The 25764-nt window shown below is 37.4% G+C and overlaps 1 protein-coding gene across 4 annotated transcripts in view; it reads left to right on the top strand.

Annotated features, from left to right (window-relative positions):
* Positions 1–25406, top strand: part of CDK13 (cyclin dependent kinase 13) — a 43224-nt gene extending 17818 nt beyond the window's left edge. The window contains exons 6-14 of one of the 4 annotated variants that reach the window (XM_038127200.1): positions 7838–8027; positions 10615–10671; positions 13370–13471; positions 13589–13666; positions 15772–15888; positions 16812–16943; positions 19227–19378; positions 22522–22902; positions 23966–25406. In XM_038127200.1, coding sequence (XP_037983128.1) covers positions 7838–8027; positions 10615–10671; positions 13370–13471; positions 13589–13666; positions 15772–15888; positions 16812–16943; positions 19227–19378; positions 22522–22902; positions 23966–24822 — 2066 coding nt within the window. In that variant the 3' untranslated portion in view covers positions 24823–25406. Of the gene's footprint in view, positions 1–7837; positions 8028–10614; positions 10672–13369; positions 13472–13588; positions 13667–15771; positions 15889–16811; positions 16944–19226; positions 19433–22341; positions 22903–23965 lie in introns of all 4 variants that reach the window. The other 3 variants (XM_038127198.1, XM_038127199.1, XM_038127196.1) reach the window with 3 other exon arrangements.
* Positions 25407–25764: the final 358 nt, after the last annotated feature.

Below are 25764 nucleotides of genomic sequence, written 5' to 3'. Positions count from 1 at the left end.
ACATGTGTTTCGTAGGCTAGAAGAAGAGTAAACTAAAAGTATGAAAAGCAAGACTTGTACAGTGGTAGTGTCTTTCCCCAAAGAGAAGGCATGAAGACTTCTGCTCTTGGTTCCTTCAGTTTTAAGTCTGTCTTGTTTGAATTGCTTCAACCTCCTTAGTCTAGAGATTCAAGCATGAAAATCATGCAGTGTTGTTACTCAGTACTTCTGATATTGGAGTGGTATTTTTCCCCTGGAGGCATTTCATTTTAGGTCCAAGTGTTACAAACCGATCATTTTGGAGGTATTTTAGTGTCCTGTGGGCAATTTGTTACATAGTTTGGCTTAGGAGAGTGTTTGGAATGTGGTACCTGTCCTCCTTCCCTGCTCTCCCTCCCTGAGTCTCTACAGCATGCCCAGCAGCAGTGCAGATAGAAAATGCTGTGTGTACTCCATGGCCAGCTGAAACATCAGGTGATATGATCATTCAGAAGGTGGATATGAAGCAGGAATTCATTTGGGTTTTTTCCTAGCATTTTTGCAGAGTATAATATGGAGAGTATATGCTTTGAAGCATGTACCGCACTGACGTGCCTAAAAGTGGGAAGTATCTAGCAAGAGTTTCTTGAGAGTTGTGCAGGTTCAGTGGTCAGGCCCCACTCAAAATCCTGACAGTCTGCAACAGCCAGTTTAGTCTTTGTGTGTGAATCTTGAACTAAATTTTAATTAGGTGTAACCTACTTGGCTAATGAGACCTCACTGAGTCTTGACTTAATACATAATGACTCATTAATGAATTTTCTTTCTTTCTGTTTAGTGTTGTATTTAGAATTGAATAGTAAATTTCAAATTTTTTTTATCCTAGTCTGTGTTTGTGTGTTTTGTATTACTTCTGATTTAATTTCTTGTTCTTTTTTAACAGCGTATTACAACAAGTACATTTTCTGAAAATTTACAAGGGCAGGGGTTTCTCTGGATATGAATTCTGTTCAATTCTACTAGAATAGAATTAATTTCTGATAGTTCAGTAAGTTCTGGTAGTGTCTTGAAAACATTAGCAGGATAATGAGACTGCTGTTACAACTTCTCTGTGAAAAAATGGAAGTTGTTGGTTTTTTTCAGGCGCTGTATTCTGTATTTCTCTTATGAGTAGTTCATTCTGAGATAGGGATTTATAGCCGAGTTGTGGCCAAACTGTAGTCTGTGCAGGGAATGAATGCAGAGGGGAGGAAGTTTGGTCATTTCACAGTAAAGTGTTGCAAATACAAAAGTAGGCTGCTTAACAAGGAACCATTAGAAAAGTGGTAGTGGTATCTTACAACAGCCAGAGGTTACAGTAAAAGCAGGGTGTTTTGCCTATATGATGAACATACTTATGCTTAATGTATGTTATGTGTTTACCATAGCTTTGAAGTATGACTTGGAAAACCCTGCTGATATCCCACTCAGAAAAGTAGGGATTAAGAACATTTTTGCTATCACATGTTTTTCTAGTTATTATGAGTGAAGTTAATTTTGTTTCTAAGGCTGTGTATTATATCTTGACATAGTACTCATCTGCTTGTTCACTTAGGGCAGTGTGGGGTTTTTTTTTTGATTGGATCTCAGTAGTTTAATATACAGTACATTCAGTTTTCTGACAGAAATGTAAGTGTTGGGCCCACTTTACAGCACTTGATTTAAGGATACTTTTTAAGATAGTAATATTGCACTGCAAGCCAGCAATAGCTTGGCTTGTACAACTTTATCCTGATATTTTGAGCTGCATTATGTGGTTTTAAATAGCACACTCTAAAGTCTGGAAGAGGGAGGATTACTCGTTCCCCATGTTAAAGCCTGTCTCAATATTTTCAACAAAGAAAATGGGAAAAATTATATCTGTGTTTTATCTTGGCCAGCTTAGACTATAAATATAAAGACATGAACAGCTTGGATAGATAGATAGTTTTTATTCTTTCTTTACTAACTGTTAGCAAAAGAAATGTAACACATTGGCGCAGTGTGTTACAAATTTTCTAAGTGCATTTCCCTCCATCAGTGAAATTCAGCACCTTCGGCAGCATAATTGTTTGTATAGATTGGGTATATACAAAGCAGAGTGGGTGATACATGGGTTTCTCTACTGAAGTTGTTCACTTTGCAGTCTTCATTATACATGGGATGTGCTTGATAAAAAAGTTGGAGAACGGCATTACTGATTACTAATTAGTAATGTAGCATCTTGATTCTCAGGCACAATCCTGGTAGATAAAAACATATATGTTGGGTGTGGCCACAAGGAGTATTCATTTTATATGTTTCTTGTGTAGACTTTTCTCACCTACCTATCATTCAGAGGGAGATAGGTGAGCACATAAACTTAATGATGGGAGCTTGTGATGCTGAGGTTGTATTCAGTCTTTCGTGTGTTGAGCCACCTTATCAGTTATAAAATGAATTATTGGGAAAATGCTTTCTCAATTTGAGCTGTTGTCAGTTTTGGTGTTTTTCCTTTGTGCGTGTATAATTTATATGACTTTGGTGTATATCTTTTTACTTTGGGCACTTGAGCTGCTTCTTCAGTTCTCAGTTGCCTCTAACAGCTGGGAGATGTTTGTAAGTGCTCAACAGTCTAGCTATGGGATTGACATGATCTCTTTTTACTAAACAAATGGAAAATACCTGACTTAGCTTTCGTCGCTGTGAATGTAAACACAGTAAGTGTACTGCCTGACATCCCTTCCTCCTTTTGACTGGGATAGGTGTTTTTGCTAACCTGAGGGAGGATATAAAACTTGGCATGGAGACCAATAATAAAAGATCTGGTTAACATTGCAGCTTAAGGGGGTTTTTTTTGTTTGTTTTGTTTTTTGTGTGTGTGCGAGTTGCCAGTTTATGTATGTGTGTTTGTATAATTAATTTTAAGATCTAAGTTTGCTTTAGATTAAATTTTGAATTGATTTGCAGTACAAATTAGCAAACTTTTTAGGCAGGAAATTGATATTTATATTGACAGTACTGTAGTACAGGAGGACACTGATTCTGCAGTATGTTGTAATATGACTGACAGGTTACTTTCTCCCAGCTGTCAAGAAGTACTTATTCTGAAATCTTGTGGTTTGGAAGGAGTCTGTGACAGCAGTCATGTAGTCGATGTTACATGGTAGCTGGTTTTGTCTGTGTTTCCTAGGAAGCTGAGTAAAAGCAGAGGTGTGAATTTCAGAAACCTCTAATGCTCTACAGCTTGCCTTGCTGCTCCCAAAATAGCGGATAGAAACTTACCCCAAATAGTATTCGTGCTAGAGCTAAGTTATCAGGAATGGTGTGACTGCTTGAGTGGTGCTTCCTATTTGTGTGTGCTGTACTGGGCTTTGGTCTGGAATAAGCGCACACCTAATTGTGTGGCTTTTCAACTTGTTCCATGTCAAAATGAGAAAAATCTCTAATTTTTAATCAAAGATTTTTCTTTGTCTGCTTTAAGTTTTTGATTTTGGTTCAGTTGTTTGGGTTTTTTTTCCCTTATTTCCCTGTATTATGTGATAAAACAAGGAGAGTTTTTACTCCCAGGGCTTCTGTATGTTCTTGGCTTGTATCCCTGTTTCAGAACATATGTGGAGTTCCTGCAAGAGGAAAATGAAGTTGAACTTGAAAGGGGAGAATAACACTGTCATTAAATAGAAACTTAATATTGGGTGAAAATGTAAAAAGTAGTATAGCAGCAATGTTTTCTTAAGTCTTAAGGGATTAATTCAGGGACTAATTCAGCAACTATGGCTATATTTGTTGTTCTGGCAATCAGAAAATAGATTAATAAAACCTAAGTCAAACAAAAAGACAATTGTCTATTGGAGGAACTTTAAGGAATTTAAGTGTAAGGAACTTTAAGGAATTGGTGGGCAATTTCTTCTTCAGTTTTCAGGTTGTGGTTGATAAAATCCTGTGTAAAACTCTTGGAATAGTATATAATGAGTACTGGAAGAGAAATGCTAAGAAAATAAAATAGTAGATGTAATCTAATTATATTTAATCAATCAACAGTAAGAATAATCTATGTGTTGCATAGAAGAAGCTGTAGGAGGCTTAGTAGCAAGATTAAAATCTGATGGAGTTTCATTTTGAAAACTGAGTGCAGAAGAAATGTTGAAAACGTGTTTCACAACTCAGCATTGTATGTACTATATACTGAACTAGGCAGGGATACTGGAGGTCCTTTGAGGCATTTCTGTATTTCAGGATACTATTGTAGTGCATTTTTACCAGAATTGAATTTAAATTGGCATGTAATAAGGCCTTTCTGGATCATTCTCCCCTCTCCACCACCCTCCCCTCCCAGTCTGAAGCACTTGTATCTTTGGGAACAAGTGGTGTCCTGTTTTGTTGGATTTGTGTGATCTGAAGACACTCCAAAGAAATCCAGAGCCTGCCTGTGTCACAAAAACGCAAAGCATGTTTTGTTAGTATTTTTGGCCTCTCAGAAAATCCACTGTTTATTGCAGATCATTAGTGCCATGTTTTGTTGAGTTAGCTCTCTTGTATGAAAACCTTTACTGCATTATACCTGAGCTTATTTTATGTTAAGAAACTGCTTCTGTTAGAGATCCATGAACTGAAGCATATGACCAAGAGGAGGAGATGTGTTAATCCTTTAATTTGTCTAAATTGATACCTCACTTGCTGAACCCCTTCAGTCTTAACTGACAAAATGGTCAGAAAGGTGCATTTTTCCAAGGGCAGTCAGAAGGAGTAAGGCGAGAATTATTTCCATCCATGTGAATCCCCTTTATTTATTGTGTACCTCCTTAGTAGATTCAGCTGCTGTCTCTTAGCCCATATTCAGAAATAGGCAGTGCTCCTACTGTTTAGCTATTTCAGCTGCTGCTCTGTCAACATATAGTGACATTAGAGTTTCTGATTATCTCAGTAGATGAAGGAGAGTAGATGAACTTCATGGTGTTAGTGAAAGAAATGGGCCACCCAGGACACAACCCTTCTGTAAGTGCTTTGTTGCAGCATGTGGAAATGGACTAGGCTTTCTCCCACCCCACTGGTGGGAAATCCAGGTCTTTAACACAACGGCAGTAAGATGAGGAACATTAAAGTCAAGTAAGTAATTCTGAGTTCATTTGAATTGCGTGCACTTTAGTGTGAGAGTGCTTTAGGTGTTTTTATGGCACTGCTTCCCAAAATGAGAACTGGGCAAAGCTAGTATCAAGCAAAACATAATTTTAAATTGTAACCTCCAAGTTACAAAATGTTTTGCCCTCATAAAAGAAGTAACTATTATTTTTTCTGCTGTTTTCCTTTTTTCAGAAATGGATATTTGTGTGGCATTTGTTTTGATAAAACTGAAGTATGCTGTGAACTTAGACTAAGCTGTAGTAAGCACACTTCTGCCTGTGCATAGTTCATTTGTGGTGTCTTCCATGACTGTTTCCTTCTTCCTGAATGACTAGATGCTTTCCCTTTTATGGAGGATCAAATCCCCCAGTGTGATGAAAAGTGATGAAAATTTGAAATTATCAGGTGGAATAACAAGGATTTTGTTGTCAGAAACTACGGATCTCTGTCAGAAAAGGGCACCACATTTGTCTAGGAATAAATTAACAGGAGTTCCACTTCAGTTTGCTTGATAGCTTGAGTAATACTGAAAATCAGGCTTGAATTGCCTGATTATTGCCTTGATTGCCAAGGTTAATAGACTAATTTTCATATTTTCTCATACTAAATGAAGATTTTACCAGTTTTTATTTATAAAACAAATTTTAATGATGTGTAGTTAGGAAATAGGCAAGAATGTACAAGTGTAATGAATCTGTACATTTGCTCTTGATCTCATAAGGAAGGAATATGTAGTGTTTATCCTATTTTAGTGTATGTTTTCTAATAAGAGTTGCAGGGAATGTAAATAATCAGGTGTCCCTCTCAGGTACTACTCTACTTAGTTTATGAATCCTCTCTATTGTTGTCAGCTGTCCCTCTTGCATGAGGGTACCAATTGTGATTGCTGGTTATAGTGCATAAATAGCAGTGAAAAAATCCTGGGAGTTAGTGACAGAGCAGGAAATTGTGCAAGACATGGATCCTGCTTTGCATATAAACAAGAGGTCTCTGTTCAGCTGTTCTCACTAAACAGTTCTACAGTCAGTCTTTCTCCTTGTCATATATGCACATGCAGCCAGCTGCCATGACAGAGTTAACTTTCTCTTGTACTCCAGAGCAAGAAGGTACCAAGATTCACTGGTGTTCATTCAGTTTTGTTGAGCTGACATCCTCTGAAGGGCATATCTAGGTTTTTCTTACACTGCAGTACTAATATCAGGTGTTTTGTTTGAGGCATTAGAAAATATGTCATGGCTCATACTCCAGTCATTGTTGAAGTAGATCTAACAGCAGATTGCCAGCTATCTAATTTGAAATACCAAGATTAGGAGCCTCTGTGCTTTTCTGCGTTAAACTGGTGAACTCAGTTATGCAAATAGTAAAACAGCAGATTTTTTATACTTTTATAGGCTTTTGTACTTCCCTCTCTCCTTGTGAAGTGAGTGGGATTGTGTTGTACCTGGTTGATTCGCCTCCTGTTTCGCCCCCTCTGTACACAACAGCCAGGGGTATTTTATAATGAGTATTTTGCTTTCTCTCTATAATACGCAACAGGACAAAAAGACCTAAGTCAAAAACAATGAGGTATGCAATGGCCTGTGCTTTAGTGATGTATGCTAGACATTGTTACAAGTTTAACACTTAGTGTATGAGTAATCTTCTTCCTGAATAGCAGATGGACCTAGCATTCTTTTTTCCCTTTTCAGCTACTAAACAAGAAAAGGAGTCAGTTCATTAGAATGTGGCTGTGTATGTGTACGGCTTCTGTCAAGCTGACTTCTCATTATTGCACCAAGACTTTCACTAGTTTCTGAGTTTAAACTTTTTTAGGAACAAGAACATGTAATGAGTTCTTGTTGGGTAGAAACCATTTGTAGTGGAAGATTTATTTAAGGAAGTTTTGGAAGTGCAAGGTAGACAGACCCACTTGAATGTGGTTTCTGTATTGCTTACTTCACTCTGCCGGGGCTGCACTGTTCTGTGTGTCCCAGGGTGAAGGGAAAGAATGAAGTACTAAAAAGTAGATTGTACTGGGAATGGTTGTATTGGAGATTGGTTATTACTACTTCTGAGTCACTCAACACTTTTGCTCTTGAAGAGTGCTTATACATATCAAAGAGCCTTGGCTTTACTGGCTTTAGTGGTAGAATTTTACAGGCCAGTGTGAGATAAGACCAGATGCTCTTGTGCTGAATTTATGCATGTGGCAACTTAAAATATGAAGTCTGTCTTTGCAGAGCTGCTGTTACTAGTAGGCTAGTTCTGCTTTCTCATTTTATCCTGTCATATAGGTATTTTTAGTTTGAGAAGGGCCAGTTTATTTCTGACCCAGTTGCAGGGAAACCTTGAAAAAAATTAATCACTGAGTCATGACAGATGAACAATAATGCTTGTACATACTTTGTTTCTAGATTTCCTCTCTAAACTGTACTTAGGTAATATTAACACAGTTACTTTTTCTTGAAATAAAATGGATGGAGATTGAGAGCTATAGGGAGAGCACATGTTTATCTACATTAAAGCACCATGTGGTAATATTCTTCTTTTCACAAACATTTGACTACTGTAACTGTTTATATCGAACAGCAATTTATTAAAACTTTTTACTGTACTGTATTTCATTGGACAGGAGATACAGCTGTAAATACTGCAGAAAATCTAAGTAGTTGTATGAAAAATGCTTCTGATTTTTAAAAGCAGGCAACAGCAGTGCTTTGGACTGCTGTTAAATCAGTTTTTCTGTCTGTTTCTCCTACCCTGTTTCCCTTTCTTTTTGTAGGTGCATTTTACCTGGTATTTGAATATATGGACCATGACTTGATGGGACTGCTGGAATCTGGTTTGGTTCATTTTAATGAAAATCATATTAAATCTTTTATGAGGCAGCTGATGGAGGGCTTGGCCTATTGCCACAAGAAGAACTTTTTGCACAGAGATATCAAATGTTCAAATATTCTACTAAATAATAGGTATGGATATTACTAAAAAGTACGTAACAAAAATTGTATGCTAACAACATCTTTAAATCGTTATTTCAGTCTTTGTTATTTCAGTCTTCACAGTTCACCTGATTGGAGTCATTAGCAAAACTTATTTTTTAAATTGCCTTGTTTCTTAAAAAGCAGTTGCAGAATACTAATCCAGTAATGTTCCTGCTTAGCACTGGAGCCTGCAGCTGTGTATTAAACTTAATCTGTGTTAAAAAAGATTCAATTTTAATCCTGCTAAGTCAGAGTATTGGGGGAAAATTATCTGAGTTTAAATATATTAAAACAGAATTGTAGGACGTAAGTGTTTGAAGTGTATTCTTTCTGCCATCTCATTTCAAGATCACAGTGTGGCTAGGCTGGTTCTTCATGACAGTTCTGAGGTCCTCGTCATCATCAGTCAGGATAATGCTTTAAAAGAGTATTTGATTAGGCATGTTCAAACATGCCTTAACTTGCAGTTATTGCTATCATCAAAGGGAGAAAATAATTTGTTTCTTACTACTTTAAGACATGGTAATTACAAATCATATTAGTAAGTGTGGTGTTTTCAGTATGCAGCAGCAGCAACAAATAAAAAGCCAGTATGAGGATAGTGGATGACTTCATTACGAACTGTTGTGCATCATAACCTGGAGTACTAAATCCAGGGAGCAACATAAGAGCAAGGTTTATAACAGCAAAAAAGGGTATAGTTAAGAAAAAAGAGTAGTTAGTCAGCTTTGTTGTCGCAGGAAGTTTTCTGGGTAGTGTCTGGAGTCTCAAAAAAAGATGAAATACATTCAAGGATAGGATCATTAACACATGCTGATGGGAATGAACAGGGATCCCTGTTTTAGCATTCTTAACACAATGATTGTGGGTAGTAGTTAAATATGAGGAAGATGAGCCCCAAAGGGAATGGGTTCACATGTTCTTCCTAAAAATCTACTGCTGCTGTTGGAGATGAAATACTGGGCAAAATGGATCAAGGGTCTATTTTGATAGGCCTAGTTTTTTCCCAGCTTTCTCCAAATTAAATTTGCTATTTCTTCCTCCTTTTTCCATTAAAGTGAACTAACACTTGACTGCTTTCAACTCTGTATCCTACTGCAGCCTTGTCAGATTATGGTACAGATTCTTAAACAGATGTACACGTTCCTCCCCATTACTCACTGTGCCCACACACCTAATCCTGTTATCTGCTGATCTCCAGGGTTAGTGTTTCTGTGTGCACCTTTGGAAACTCAGAAGCTGGGTGTAACCTGAAAGTGGAGAAGAGTGCCTTATGTTAGAGGAGGAGCTTGTTATTTTACTGTGTTCTCCAATTCAGATTACAGAGTTGGGTTCCCCCCACCCCGAACAGTGTCTGAGCATCCTTAAGTTTTTCCACCAGCAGCAGAAAAATGTGATAGTAGATCTGAATGATTTTTTAAGGCAGTGTTTCAAAAATCCTATAACTAGTTACAGCCTGAAGCCAAACATAGTAGGGGTTATGTATTTTTTACATAGGCAACTTCAACAAATTTTTGAGCAAATACAAATAATCTTCTATGAATACTTTCTCAGAAATAAGCATGTAAATTTGAGGGGAACATTTCTTTGTTTATGTGTGTTTTCCAAGAAATTAGAGTAAAGGTCTGAGGAGAAAAGTGGATGGAAACTATAACCTGTATATGGTGTCATCACAAAATGGTCATGTACATGCTGTTACCACAAAATTGTCATACTAGCAGTAAATCTTGCCATAATTTGATAAAATAGCATGTATTTGAAAGTGATGTGAGTTATTAAAGTTTATCAGTACAGAAAAGGAAAACTACATATAACAGCTATCTGCAAGTAATACATGAAATGAATGTTTAGAGAATTAGAGAATTCACGTATTAGAGAAGCTTGCAGATAGCTTTCTGTTTGAATCATCCAGACTTTACAAGTAGTGGGAGTTTCTGGTCATAGAGCAGTGCCTTTTAGCTGGAAACTGCCAGGCAAGAGCTCTCTATCTTCTACTCTTCCCCTCATATGTGGAAAAGCTCAGGAATGGGTTAGGGGTTTTATCATTCAGCAAGTTGGTTGCTGACAAAAATAGAAGCCCTTATGTGGTCAGTCACCCTGATGTAAAGGCTGTATTTAAAATGTACAAGCACAGAACAGGACTTTGATGGCTTCCTAGAAGGAAGTATGACTGCTGATAATTGCTATACAAGTGGTCATGCTAGCAGTAAGGCCTGAGAAAATAGCAGTTTCTTCCCTCAGTTTTTTTCCTGCAGAGTTACTGAGTGGAATATTTTGTGGTATAGACTTAAATTTTTACTATCATCCAGTAATTTAAATGCCATTTGATAAGCATAGCCAAATTTGCTTACTTGTCTTTGCTATTCAGTGAGTTAGCGCGCTGTTTACTGAAGACATGCAGAGATAGCAGAGCATTGCCTCTTCATTAATGTGGTTTGGTGAAGATCAGTCACAGCTGTTTCAGTCTTCAACTTTACCTGATTTTGGGGGAAGAAAGCTTAACAGGATTAACCTGTTAATAATTCTTAATAATTATTAAGAATAATGTTTAATAATTCTTTGCTTTTTCCACCAGAGGGCAGATAAAGCTCGCTGATTTTGGGCTTGCTCGGCTGTACAACTCAGAAGAAAGGTAAGATACAATTACACTGTGAAAAAGCATTCAGAAGTTTAATCTTTTTGCGTAACACTATGAGGGATAGAAGACTGTTTTGTTTAGAGGAAATGTTACTGTACTGTAATACAAGTAATTGCTTAGGAAAGTGAAAGAAATACACGTTGTCTTATACAGCATAAAACCACAAAAGTCTCTTTGTGCGAGTGTATTGCTTTTCCAGGTGTTCTGGATAAATAATGGTAGAGACTGTCCATATATTGATTGGAAATTAACTTACAGTCCTAAGTTTCTGGTCCTGTAAACCTGAGGTATATTTCTTCTGTTGGTATATCAAAGATGTTATTTAGGGAAAGCAAATTTTTTTTTTTACTGGTATAAAGTATCGTACAGTTCCCATTCAATAAGCATTACTTTTGTGTAAGATTTAACTTTACATTTCAAGAGGTTCATTGTATCCTTTAGGCAGTCAGTGCTGTTGAATCTGCTGGAAACAGAGATACAAGTTTAAATAAAAGTTATTCTGAAACTTCTTGTGACTTGTGCTTCTGTTGTTCTTGGCTTCATTATGCTCATAGTCCAGGAAACAGGTGCACAGTTTTTCATGATTAAGAACTTTAGTATTTACTTTGTAATGTAGTATTTGTCATGTGGAACTGACTTTTCAAAATCCAGGCTGAATGTTCACTACAGTAATATGTCCATGAGGTGATTGGATACAGAGATGGTTGGATACCTGACCTTACTTTGATTTCTGCATGTCTAATTTGAGAAATAATATCCACAATGTTAGTTATATGGGCTTATTGTTATTTACACAGTTCTTAGGTTGTTGAAAATGTGTTAGCTTTAGTTTCACTGAGCTATTGTCTCGGAGCTCTTATTTCAGGAAAATATGCATAAGTACAGTTACGAAAACTGTTGAGTGTAATAGCAAAGTGAAATAATTTTAAGCGTCTGCTAGCTAATTATTTTTTGGTGTGAATGTACTTAATAATAAAATTATGTTATGCTACCTTCTTGTTTTAACATGCACCAAACTGGCCTAATGGGTTTTTTTTCCTCTGGTTTACCATGTTTTGCTTGGGTCTTTTTAATGTCTGTTTTAAAATTAATTTAAATTTTCTTTGTAAAATTCACTGTTCATTAAGGATTAAAGGTTCAGTGTCCTTATAATGCCAATAACCCGTTTTACTGTACATGAAATAGCAACATTATTATGCCATTATGCATAAATGAAACCAAGATTAGGATTTAAGTAAGCTAGCTAATAGAATTAGCCAGTTGAACATGGGAGAATAATTAGAATCTCAGTAGATTTTTTGGCAATTCTTTTGTCATTCATTTTCCTTCTGAACTGCAGTAACAGATATAATTAATGCATATCAACAAGTGTATAATAGCTGCTGTTTTTAATTCATGTACTTTGCATTTGGTTTACTGTTGTTTAGAATTTAGCACTTTTTGAAAGGGTACAGAAATTAGTGGGGGCATAATGGAGAGGAAATAAATTTTAAGTAAATTCTCATTTGCTTGTTGTAGTTGGGCTCTTTTAAATGTTATTCTGGTAGATTTAATGTGTTTGGAATAGGAGGTATGACAGATTGCATGACAAGAAGAGTGTTCAGATAAAAACCACCATATACTAATACGTATGAGCAATGTATCTGTAGAGATAGTCCATACCACGTAAAGATTTCATAGGGAATGCTTGCTTCAGAGATAAACATGATAAATGAGGAATTGTTTCCAAAAATGTGCTACCTTTTAAAAGGAATTGGAGTTATGTGCATTAATGAAAGAAGGACTCAGATGCTTCTACAGAAGCGATACCTGTACTACTGAGAATGCTGTAAGAGCTTGTTAAGCTTCATTCTGTGGTTGGTCATACTTTTTGTTACTCTCTCTTTTTGGAGTTACGTCGTGTTGGTAACTGAAAAAAACGTATCACCTAGTGAAAAACTGAAAAAAACTGAAAGAATTCTGGAATCACTTTTAAAGCACCCTAGTTGAAACAAACCAAAATCGAAGGTCACTTTTCTGCGTTCTTATTTTGAACTGTAGTTCAGCCTGTGCACAAAAAAATGTGTGTCTGCATTAGTAGAAATCTTCACTTTAGTGGGACGATGGAAAGGATTATTCACAGTGACCAAAATTTCTGGCCAGAGCTGTGGAGAATTAAAGATGTTGTGAAATATAGGGAAATACAAAGCAATCCAGGCTTTGGAATCGAAATTGATGAATGATGCAGTTCCAGAAAAAGGCTTTTATTTCTTTTGCTCATACTTAAAGAGGGAAAAGTGACTTTTTCCTTCTTTTTAAAGTGCTTGTAGAGGTCCTATATTCAGTATGGTAATAGTCAATAGGTGCATGGAAGTTACTGGTTTTATCTAAGTGAGTCCTGCTCCTGAAATGGCTAGCAAAGTAATAAATATACAGTATTGCTTTCTGAATAATAATGGAGATACACTGTTCACATAGCATCAAGGTGACTGTGTGGTTATTATTTATATCTTCAATCTGACTGTTTGTAGCCTTCATCAGGTAATTGTGTTTGCTTTTGTGCAGTTACAGCTTCGCAGGACTAAAATTAAAAGAGAGTGGAAGATTGTACTGTTTTTGAACACCATCACAGAAGTAAAGTCCTTAAGGTATCATTTTTTAGAAGTGTGATCATACTACAATGATAGTTCTCTCTTTTTCCTCCTTCCAACAGCCGACCATATACCAACAAAGTTATTACATTATGGTATCGGCCTCCTGAACTTCTCCTTGGGGAAGAAAGATACACACCAGCTATCGATGTCTGGAGCTGTGGGTAAGAGTTTGGATGGAAGCCTAGCAAGGATAAAAACAAGCCAGAAATAAATTTTAAAGTTTCTGTCATTCTGTACTGAAAGCCATAATGATGGAATTTTGCAAAACTGTTTTACAGCTGTATCCTGGGTGAACTTTTTACAAAAAAGCCAATATTTCAAGCAAATCAAGAACTTGCTCAACTGGAACTCATAAGGTAACTAGCAAGCACTGCTACATAGATGCCTCATAAACTGACAGGTTTCTTTTCTTAGTGTTAAAATCTGAGATAATGCACTGCAAATACTTCCAAGTGGTCAGTTACTGCCCTGAGTGATATGTTAGAGGTTTTGAGGGGCATTTAACATTAGGTAACTTTGGCACAGACATGAAGGGTTTTTTGTGAGTGTTCTTAGCAATGTACCGTTGATGAGTAAGATGGGTTTTAGTAGAGTAGCTGGAGTTGCCTATTACTGAAATTGTAAAGAGAGAGTAATCAAAATGCCTGTAATTTTTAAGATGATGTTGCAACTTGCTTACAGCAAATCAAAATGAGAATGTGGACAATAATAAGGACAAGGGATCCCCCTTGGGGGATTTGGGAGGAACAGGTTTTTGGCATGCTGCTGGCCATGAGTTCTTGTTTCAAGCCTACCATTTACACACCTTAGCTTTATTACTTTTGTGTGAATATTTCTGTTCCTTTACAAACTGCCAGACATTTGTTAGAGATAAAAAATCTCTTTCTTTCCTTGTTCTCAATAAATCATAGAATGATAAGTATTTAATTTAGTGGAACCAGAACATCTTTTTCTTTCCCTTTATTCAGCAAGCAAAATCTGCTCTTGACTCTGATATCATAATTGACATTATAAATGAGGAGAGGTGCTCTTCCTAGAGACAAGGGGAAAAAGGGGGTGAGTCCTACAGAACTTAGAGAAAGTAAACAGTAAATGGTCAAATTAACTTAACTAAAAATATTACAAACGTATATACTGAGATGTTCTTCAAAACAGATTGAACAGTAGCATGCTTCTGTGTAATGTGTTATTAGCTGGTCTGAATAAATGAAGGTTTTAGGTGGTGTAGAGCAGATCAGTGGTTGTTTTGGGCATAAGAAGAATTAAACTCATGAGTTTGGGAATTTTTGTTTTTGAGCACTAGATGGCATTGAAGTACATGAGAATGAGTAATTCAAAGTTTTTCTTTGTGTTTTACCTCTGGTACAAAACTAAAACTTTGTGATGTCCTTCTGCTGGAAGCTTCTGTTTGTAGCTCATTTCTTGCCTTCACTGATGCTATGCATTTTTTGCTGGTTGAACATAATATATCAGTTTTATGAACATCTCTGCTGTGATCATGTTGCAGTCAAAAATTCTACATTTATTTTTCAAAATTGATCAAAGATAGAGCTGAAGTACATTCTGATAGTAAGAGATTCATTATTTTTATTCTCCCTCCTGAAAATTACATACCCCAACCAGTGTAAAGTCGGATTGATTGGCATAGCACCTGGGGCATAAATCATTAGGTCTCTTACACCAACCATTTAAATCTTATGAAAAGGAGGGCTGAACTAGGGAAATGTGTTTGCAAAATGTCCTTTTATGACTATCTGCATGAGAATTTGAAACCTTGCATATCCGGAAATACCATATTAGTTCTTCTGGTCAGAAGTGTAGTGTTGATCAACTTGTACTTAGCTATTGGAAAAAAGGATGGGGATGGAATGTGGGGCATAAGAGTATTGGCAGCTCCATTTCTGGAGGTAGATGAGGCTTGAGGCATAAAACTTATAAGTGAAGAAAAAAATGCAGAGGTTTTCTCTGTATAGTGGTTTCTGCCTTTAGGACTTACTGGATTGTTTGGGTTTTTTCCCTTATGTCTTCAGCATTAAATAAATTCTCAGTGAAAACTGCTTTTTCAGCTATTTGGTATGTCTTTCTTCAGTGGCATTGGGAGCTAAGGACATAAAAGTTACTCTAAAGGTGGGCTATCCAGTTTTTCTAGTCAGATACCTGGAGAACTCTCCAGATGTAGTTGGTTACATTTTTGAAAACATTGGGATAGAGAATGTTTGGGCTGGACTGAGGCAGGCACAGTAAGTTTAGTCCGTGTGGGGTGATCACACCTTTGTAGACAATTCACCATTATTTAATGGTGTTGGGCATTTGACAGTGGAGAAATTTTAGCTAAAAATAACCTGAACATGAAAATTGAAAATTATTTTTATTTTTACTGTACTTGCAAGAATAAAAATGACAGCTGTGCTCACTTGTGGTTTTGGATCTCATACCCTTTTTTCCTTTCTTTTTGGTACAGCCGAATTTGTGGAAGTCCTTGTCCAGCAGTGTGGCCCGATGTTATAAAATTAGCTTATTTCAACACAATGAAACCAAAGAAGCAGTATCGTCGAAAACTGAGAGAAGAGTTTGCTTTGTAAGGATGAAGAATTAGTTTAGTCAACTGTAATAGCATTAAGTTTTCCCAGAGACTTTATGAACTTCAGTATTTTCTGGAGAACGAGCATAGATCAAGTGTAAAGAAAAATGGCTTTAGGTTCTTGTCCTTCCCATGACACCCACAGAGCTTATATTAACCCTTATTTAATAGGAGCATCAAAAAGAGAAAAGAAGGCCCTAAAATTTCAGCCACCTGTCAGCTTTCACCTAAGGAAATATTTGTTTAGTACACCTGCTTGTTGCCTTGTCCAAAAAACAGCTCAGAGTACTTAATTGTTTTTTATTGGTAAAACTGGCTACAGCTAAATATGTTGTCTGGTTAACATTAGTCTTTTGTGTCATAAACTCATTCAACACAGAGGAGTTACCTGAACCGTATGTTCTAAAGTACTACAATTGGACTAGTTTTGTGCATATATCACAAGTGAAAGGTATGGAAAACAGCTGTTAGCTTAATTTAAGGGGGTTGTTCCCCTCCTTCAGGTGCAGTGGGTTTAAAGAGAAATGCTCATCCTGTTCATACTAATGAGACTAATATCTTTGAAGCAATAGAATAACTGTCTGTGAATCATTCAAAAGTCTGGTGGTATATTTCAAAATGTAAAAGTACGGTCTTAGCTTTAAAATGTGGGAGTGTTTTTTTGTAAGTACAAGGTTTCAAGCAATGAAACAACAGAAGGTGAAGAAAGCTTGGGTTATACAATAGCCCATGTAGTAAAAGGTGAAGTTTATTTCTGCCTCTTGCTATCGAGCTCAGGTTGTGGGTGTGTTTTGTTAGTATATAAGTTACCTGGAAACTTACTGATCATCTTGGAAAGGATGCGTTCATTAAAATTTTTCACAGATGCATGTGAAAAAAAATAAAGATGTGACGCTTTCCTCTGTTTTGCACTTCTATAGTATCCCACCAGCTGCATTAGATTTATTCGATTATATGCTTGCCCTGGATCCCAGCAAGCGCTGCACAGCTGAACAAGCTCTTCAGTGTGAGTTTCTGCGAGATGTGGAACCTTCTAAAATGCCTCCTCCAGAGTAAGTAATTTCCTCTGGTAATGCTACTGGCCTCTAGGAAGTGTGAACATGCACCAATTTCAATAAGTTCATTGTGGTTCAGTAAAGGAGATGGTGGCAGAAATGTTGACATACAGTTGTTAGAAGGTGATTCTGTAGTAAAATGCTTGTGTAGCTAAGTGACTCATATAATAGGTAACAGAGTTGATTTGTCATTCCTACAACTAGTTATTGAGTTACTACCTTTTAAGAAAATACTCTTTTATGAATGTTTCTAATATTTGAAAAGCATAATTTCTCTGTTATCTCAGTTTAGCAGCGTCTACTTTTTCCAGGGATTTTGAGATCCTCCATGAATCTGAATTGCTGTCTTTGATTATGGAATGACAGTCGGTATAGAGTTCTGCACAGGTACCTGAGAGTTAAAGTGAAATACAATAAATTGTTTCATGAGCCAGATGAGAGCCTTAGTTTTACAGGCAGGAAAAGTGAAATTGTGCAGGGTTGTTCATGTCAGTTTCTCTAGAGAAAGTGTATTGCAATGTCCTGTAGGATTTTGCAGGGACTTTGTAGTCATTTTAATCAGTACAAATCATATTGTAGCATGTCCTAAGGAAAACAGTGAAACGGTACTAGAGAATCTGCAGGTCTCATTCTTTCCTCAGTATAGCTGTCAGAACATAGAATCTATGATATTGTTTGAGTTAACTGAACTTTCAAGGCAGCCTGTGCTGACTTCTTTGTATCTAAAGAATTTTTAATCTAAGGATTTTATTAAAATTCTTTCTAGACTTACCTGTTATATACACAAGGTTGTTATACAGAATCAAAGAATGGGTGAGGTGGGCAGGGACCACAATGGGTCATCTGGTCCAGCCTCCATGCTCAAGCAGGGTCATCCAGAGCACATGGCACAGGATTGTGTCCAGATGGTTTTTGATGTTTTGCTCTCTGGGCAAACATTACTAATAATGTTCTGAAACATGAGCCAGAGAGGTTTCATTGCCTGAATATGACTATATCACTGTGTAAAAATCAGAAATCAGCAATCTCAAGCTGTTTGCTGAAGTTTCAAAAACGCTTGTACAGCATGTTGCTTATGTGCATTTTAAAGTAAGTGAATGGGAAGATCATCTTTTCTTCAGGGATGTGGTAATGTATCCGTTCTAGAAGCTGATATATGGAAATTCAAAACAAACTAGTCACTGGTGTCCTTTTAAAAATTAGGAGGAATCACACTCACTTCTGGCACACCACAGGAAAGTGTCGACTGTTCTCTTGAGAGACTGAAGTTCTGTTTTGGGAAGGAGCAGCTGTTCATCCAGAGAAAGTGACATGCTGATTGGAAGGACCATAGGATACTTCTCACAATGAGTTCTTGCTTCCAGTTGTTTTTCAGAAAATACTCGGCAGGTGGAGGGAGAGAATAAAGGAAACAGTTGCCATAATTGCCTTTCCAGTGTCTCTTGTCATTTGTCAGATAATTTTTCCATGTTTCTGGGTGACAGAACTGCTAAGACAGTTCATACATAATAGGAAAACATAAACCATTATTTTTATTGCCCGTCTCAGTATTTCTGTGGGTCTTTGTGTTCCTCAGGAAATCAGAATTGAGATGCCTGCAGGGAGCTGTAATGGAAAGACAGAATTGGTGGCAGATAAGTTTCTTAGGAGAGTTTTGCCTCTGCATTCATATGTCTTATATAGGATATCTCCTTGTTCTTACTGGTATCCCAGCTTTGGTAGTGTCAAGTGATATTTATTCATGCAACTTATTTCTGCAACTTTTTCCTTTTTACCCCCACTATTTTCTTGGTTGCCTGAGCTATACACTATAAATACTAGATAGCCATGTCTGTTACTGTGGACAAATATATGACCTAATGACTCAGCAGTACTTTTATAAGCAGACAGAAGGACCCTGAAAAAAAATGTTTTCATACCGATGACTTAGGTATTTGGTAGTATGCAAGTTGAATACTTCATAGCAACTGTGCAGCATTGATTTTGAAGTTTTGAATTACACAAATAATTAGGAAAATAATTCTCATTTTAAGATACTTCCCCCCCTTTTCTGCCAGAAGGACATGTGCTTCTGAAACAGGCACTCAGTAAAGAGTTTTCAGCCAGAAAAAGCAGGTCTGAGATTTTGCTGGCTTTGAATGCTTCCTGATTTATTTCTGGATTCCAGTAGGTTTACCTTCCAGAAATTACATTGTGTATAATTCAATTTTTTTTTACCAGTATGATTAAAAAAAAATTAAAATAGGAATAAAACTGATTATCTCCAATCATTCTTTGCAGCCTTCCTTTGTGGCAGGATTGCCACGAGCTGTGGAGTAAGAAACGCAGAAGACAGAAGCAGATGGGCATGACTGATGACTCTACAGCAGCTAAAGTCCCTAGGAAGGATCTGTCTCTAGGCATGGATGAGAGCAGAACCAACACCCCACAAGGCATGCAAACTTCTTCCCAACTCAAAACTCAGGGCAGCTCTAGTGTAGCACTTGGTCAGTAATATTTTCAGTTCTTATAATTACCTACTACTTGGATTACACCTCTAGAAATTTTAGATGTTATTTGCAAAGTATTGGCATCTCCTGGATTCTTGAGGGAGTAACAGTATTGTAAGTTTATTCCTTGTTACAAAATATATGCCTTTGCTTTTGTGTTTCTTTCCAATTTTACCTAACTTTTCAACCTGGTCAGAGCAACTAACTTGCTTGCTCTGTATTTTGAGGGGATTTTAGCTCTTGCTCATCTGTGATTCTTTGGTAATTACACGAGCCAGTGGAAAAGTTCAAAATTTCTTGCTATCTCCATAGATTGGATGAGCTTTATTGGTGTTGATAAACTGATCAGAAGGCAGAGTTTAGAACAGTTGTCATTTCAAATGGAACAGATCCCATCTTCATGTTATGTTAGTCTTCAGCTTTCCAGGTTATTGGGGCTAAATCAAGTTGAAAAAAAACAAACCAACATAAGCATCAACAAAAAAACCCACCACACATCAAAACCGCCCCCTCCCAGAAGCTGGTAAAACGTGGAGTAGCTGCCTCTGTGAATTGCACTGCCAGTAATTCTGAAGCTTTAACAAAGTATCTTGCTTGAGACAAGTTTTACAAATATAACAAAGGAATGGTTCCAGTATGGAGAGTGTTTGAGATACTCCGCAGTTAAATGATAATTCTTACAAAATATGTAGAAATACAAAGAGTAACAACACCAAATGGATAAGTTAAATGTAAGACCATTTTTGATTATGCAAAGCAAGCGTAAATCCTATGGCACTGATAGAGGAGTTCAGCTGAAAAACACAGTTTATGCATTCTTAGCAGCTGACAATTCTGTATACTAACCATCTTGAATCAACCCTTAACAGTAGAGCAGAGCTCCAAATATTCTGTGCAAAGACACATTGAGAGTAGTTATTTTGATCATATTTTATTGCAATTTATTGCCTTTTGTGCCATTCATCTGGTTGCTCACTGTAAACCAGCTGGAAGGTTCTGCTAATCCATATGTTTAGGCTAAAGTTTTTGCAGCATTTTCAAGAATGACTTTCTGTAACTTTTTCTCCCATCAATGAAACTATATTAGAAGTTTAAAGGGTCCAAAGGATAGTTATCTTCTTTGTGCTTTTATGACATAACAGCCTGATGAGAGACTACTATTAGTCATTAATACTGACTATGTGAAAAAACCAAAGCAAATAGACAAGGAATCATTCTGACCTATATTGCTGTTTACCCATATGTACACAGAAAAATATGTCTAGATAGAAGAGAAGACAATTTAATTTTCAGTGGCACATAGAGGCATTTCCTGTATTAAAATACTTCTGGAAGCCGTAATGCACCTTAGATAATATTATTAATAAAGACACATTATATAACTCCATAACCAAATACATACTTTAGCCAAAACTCTTGCATTTGTTTCTAAGCACCCCAGAAAGAGAGGTTAAAAGACATTGTATCAATTGCTAATGTTCTGATTCATGAGTGGGACCCCTGGTTATTGTATTTTGCAGTTTAATAGAAGCTGTTCAGAGCTCAGTAATTTTGTTATGACAGATTTCCCAGAATACAGTTTCCTGTCAGAATGAAGTTAAAGCTAACCAAAGAGTATGGACTAGGTAGATTAGTTTCCCTGTTTGGCATTTTTCTGATGAATTTTCACCGAGAGTCTGAGATAAGTTTTTAATGTTGAGTATACGATCCTCAGATGTGACAAAATCTTCCATTAATCACAACATCTGAGTGAGAGTCAGCATAAGGCATAAGAAATTGTGATTTAATTTTTTTGTATTGCCAAATAGAAGATGAATTGTATTCATATAGATACAAAACAATTTTGATGTCCCTGGATTCCGCTTAAGTCAGTTCCAAGTGCTTGTATCCTGGTGCACATCCACAAGTAGAGTTGTGGGTTTTGCAGCACTTTCCAGCTGTGCTGTTCTTAAATCTTGCAAGGCAAATACTTAACACTTTTGTGTGTCATGCATTGGCTTCTAATCTGCCATGAATTAATATATTGCTAAGGTAGCACAGTGGCAAGGATAGAAGAAGACTGAATATGTTTGTGCTGACCTGCATTAAGAAAAAATGAGATCTCAGCCAGCCTGCTCACACACTCATTTTTTGATTTTTAACTGCTTTCTTCTCTAAATCATTTGCTCATAGGGCATGTTGCAATCCATGCTGCTTCACTTCTCTCAAAATAAATCACCACAATGGATGTTTGAGGATGAAAAACTACTTTGATATTCAAACTTCCTTATTCGTATTCCCCTGCATCATCATAATCTGCTCTTATTTGTGGCAAACTCCATTTAATTGAATTAACTGTATATTATCACATGTTTCTTGCTACTGAGTGATTGACTTCTCCCTCAAAGTCACACTGCCTTGTGCACTTATACTAGTGAGCTCCTAGGCCACCTAGAGCCAGGTCACTTGGGCAGGTGTTAAAACCCAGATGTGGAATTAGAATGGGCTGGAATATGACTGGAATGGCTGGAAATGGATTTTGCAGATGGCTACTTTTTAGCAAAGGGTTGTGATAGGTCAAAGATAGGAAATTTTACGGGAATTGGAAGTCTTAAGCTGCCTAAAGCAGGTGGCCTTAAGCCCCAACTTAGTTATATTGTGGAATATTGAGCTCTAGCTTGGTGTTTTTCCATCTGTCTAAGTGTGTGCGTGCAAATCATGAAAGTCACTTTGGTTATGTTGGATCTTACTGTTCCATTTCCTATAGATACTCCCCAAAGACAGTTAATATGTAGAAGCATTCCATTTCTGTGTGGTCCAAACCCATGCTTTGACAGTTGTGTCAGCCATGCTAGATTGGTCTTCTTTTGAGTTTCTGATATATGCAAGTTCTAAATAATACTTAAAACCACCTTTTTTGTCTTTAGCAAAACCAAGCACTGGACAGCAGTTAAACCAGAATGAAGTGGCAATCCTGCTAAACCTGCTACAGTCTAAAACAAGTGTTAGTTTGGCACAGTTTGCCCAAGTACTGAATATTAAGGTAAACCCAGAGACTCAACAGCAACTAAATAAAATAAATCTTCCTGCTGGAATTTTGTCAGCAGGTGAAAAACAGTCAGAACAGCAGCAGCAGCCGCCACCGCCTCCGCCACCACCTCCAGAGCAGGATCCTCTAAAACAGCCAATGGTCACGCAGCCCCCTGTGCCACCTGCTCAGCTGGGTCAGCCTAAAGTGGAGACTGATGCTGCCCAGGCAGCTGTGCAGAGTGCATTTGCTGTTCTGTTGTCTCAGTTAATAAAGGCTCAGCAAACAAAACAAAAAGATTTTGTGTTGGAGGAGAAGGAAAATGGATCAGGAAATGAAATGTCAGTACAACTCAGGCAGCCTCCAGAGCCCGCCACTCCTGTGTCTGTCAGCCGGGACGACGTGGAATCTCCGGCACCTGGCTACCCACATCTGATCAAGTCATTATATATGTCTGCAGGTACTGAGAACCTTTATTGCTAACCAGCAAATACCTGGAGCAAGGGAGATGTAATAGTTTGGGAGTAGAGAATTAACATGTTTGCCATATGACTCTGTGTGAGTATAGGAGATTAAATTTTACATCTGGATCATAGAATTTGTCTCTTAGTCTAACAGGTGCCATGCAGACAGAGCAAGAAATAGTTAACCTAAGAGGTGCACAAGTATTAGTGGTGAAACATTGATCATTATTGTGGGGGTTGGGATTTTCTTAGTGGTGAGTATGGTGATGTCTTTTCTAGCAGATGGATAGATATAATTTGCCAGTTTTGACTGTGTGTTTAGGTAAAGCATATTTTGGTGAGACAGTATTTTATTTTGGGTTCTAATGCTGACTAGAGCAGTTCCTTAGTGTCAAATTCAGTGGTTAGCCTTAACTGTAGCACACACATGGCTAAAGGTTTCCGTTCAGGTATAGTAGTGGCTTCTGTAGTCTTCTCACAGTTTAGAGCTCTGTTCATATTTTTTGCTTGCAAATTCAGGTTATTATATATTGTTTTGTGGTGTTTGCAGCTGTTGAAAGAAATATTCTGAAGTGCTTTGGGGCTGTTCTTGGAGAGTTTTGGGGGGTTTTTTGAGAGGTGTGCTTTTTTGTTCGTGTGTATTTTAAATCTTGAGTTTTTGCTGCTCTTTGATAGGGTGGCCCTTTGTCCTGTGGGACTTCTGTCCTTATCTGTGAATCTTTCTTGATCCTTCTTTGAATTTTTAATGTTTTTGTTGCTTGCTTTCTGTCCTGGTTGTTTGCTTTTGCTGTGGGTTATTTTAAGGAGCTTGTACTATTTTTCTTTAACTGACTGCTTGGTTATCTTACTTTAAGGAGTAATCTGCATTGTGCTCCTGAGGCAAATGAGCTGTTGCCAAATTTTGTCCAAAATAATCAATATAATTACTGACAAATTTAACTAATAAATTGATTAGAATTGAAGTTAACAAACCTCTGTGTTTTTTCAGCAAGGAGTTCTTTTCTTTCTGGTCCTGTTATTTGTATACTTTTATTCCAGAGCCTTTTTTTTCATCTTTAGGTCAAGAGGATTTGGGTAGGCAGTCTGAGATGAGGCTTCTGAACCGAACACCTGAGCAGGAGCGCCCTCGGATCTTGCCTCCAGACCAGCGTCCTCCCGAGCCACCAGAGCCTCCACCACTCACTGATGAAGACCTTGATTATCGGACAGAGAATCAGCATTTGCCTATAAGTAACTCTTCAGGAACAGATCCTCATGCAGGAGTGAAGGCAGCTCTTCTGCAGCTGCTGGCTCAGCATCAAGCTCAGGCGACAACGGAGGAGCCAGTACAAACGAGTGTGGATTATCAGGCTAGAGACTCCTATGTAACAGGCCCAGACTACAAGGATAACTTTAGATCGTCGTCCTTCTCATCTGCCTGTTACAGCACTAGTGATGGAATAGGAAGCGGATCATCAGGAGTATTAGAAAGGAGGAGTTTCCTTGGAAACTCAGATATTCAGTCTTTGGATAACTACAGTACTGCTTCATCTCACTCTGGTGCTGCCCCACCTCCATCAGCCTTTCCAGAATCCTTCCCCAGCTCAGTAACTGGTTATAGAGACATTTACCTCAATGCTGGCCCCATGCTGTTCAGTGGAGATAAAGACCATAGGTTTGAATACAGCCACGGCCCAATCCCGGTTTTGGGGAGCAGCAGTGATGCTTCCACAGGGCCAGAGAATGCACACTCTTTGCCCACAAAGATGCACAACTATAGCTATGGAAGTAATTTACAGGAAAATCCCACTGGCATCAGCCACATGCATGGACAGACGTGGACTTCTCCTGCCCAAGGACCTGGCTATTCCCAAGGATACAGGGGACACATTAGCACATCTGCAGTCAGGGGGCGAGGCAGAGGATTACCATATTGAGTATCTGTTTTTCCTCAGGCACATCATTTTTATCTGGAAAAACTTCTTTTTCTCCCCTAGCTGCAATTTAAAGCAGCAATTCAACAGACTTGAATAATGTTAATTCAACAGCTTTATTTTTATGTGGAAAAGGGTCTTGCATACAGTAGAAAAAATTAAAAAATGCTTACAACTCATGCTGTCTAAAAACTAGATGACTTGATTGTACATGTTCACAAACTCTAGTTCTGACTTTTATTTTGTATTTTGGCAGTTTTAAGTGGATGCTAAATTTAGGGACATCAGCTTTTTATGGCACTCTTTCAGATCTTCTGAACTATGCACATTTGTGCTTTTTTTGTAAGTTTGGACCAACTTTTATGTAAAAAGAATGAAATTTTACAACAATCAAAGCAGGGCACTGATTTATTTGGTATTTTTCTTTTTACAGAACTACTTTTAGTCAAAGGTCACTGTCAGTCTTTGCACTGCTTTCAGTGTTATTGTGGAAGGTGTACTTCGTGCTCATTTCAGATAATAAAATACAACCTTTCTCTTGATGCAAAATTTTATAAATATTTGGTCAACTTTTTTTTTTTCAAGAACAAAAAAGGTGTTCTGGTAAAATGTTCTCTCCATCTCCCACGCTTGTTTATATAAAAACTGTTTTACTTGAATGGTAAGTGCCTTAACATGTAAGCTTAAGGTCTGCAAAAATTTGGAAGTACTTCATAGGTCGCTATGAACATAATGCCTAAACCTAGGTAATTGAAAAGAGAATTCAGATAATAATAAGAAACTCAAGCAGGTCATAATCTCATGGTGTTTACCAGTTACTTAGAGACCTGATTTTACCTAGATAAAATTGTCATTTCCAAATTGAACTTAATGAGAAACGTTGAAAGTGAGGAGAAGAATGAAGAGTGTAGTTTTTCTTCAGCTCCCTGTTGGAGTTGTATGAAG

The sequence above is a fragment of the Motacilla alba genome, chromosome 2 (assembly GCF_015832195.1).
Source record: "Motacilla alba alba isolate MOTALB_02 chromosome 2, Motacilla_alba_V1.0_pri, whole genome shotgun sequence".
Classification (NCBI taxonomy): Eukaryota; Metazoa; Chordata; class Aves; order Passeriformes; family Motacillidae; genus Motacilla; species Motacilla alba.
This window is presented reverse-complemented; position numbering and strand designations above follow the sequence as displayed.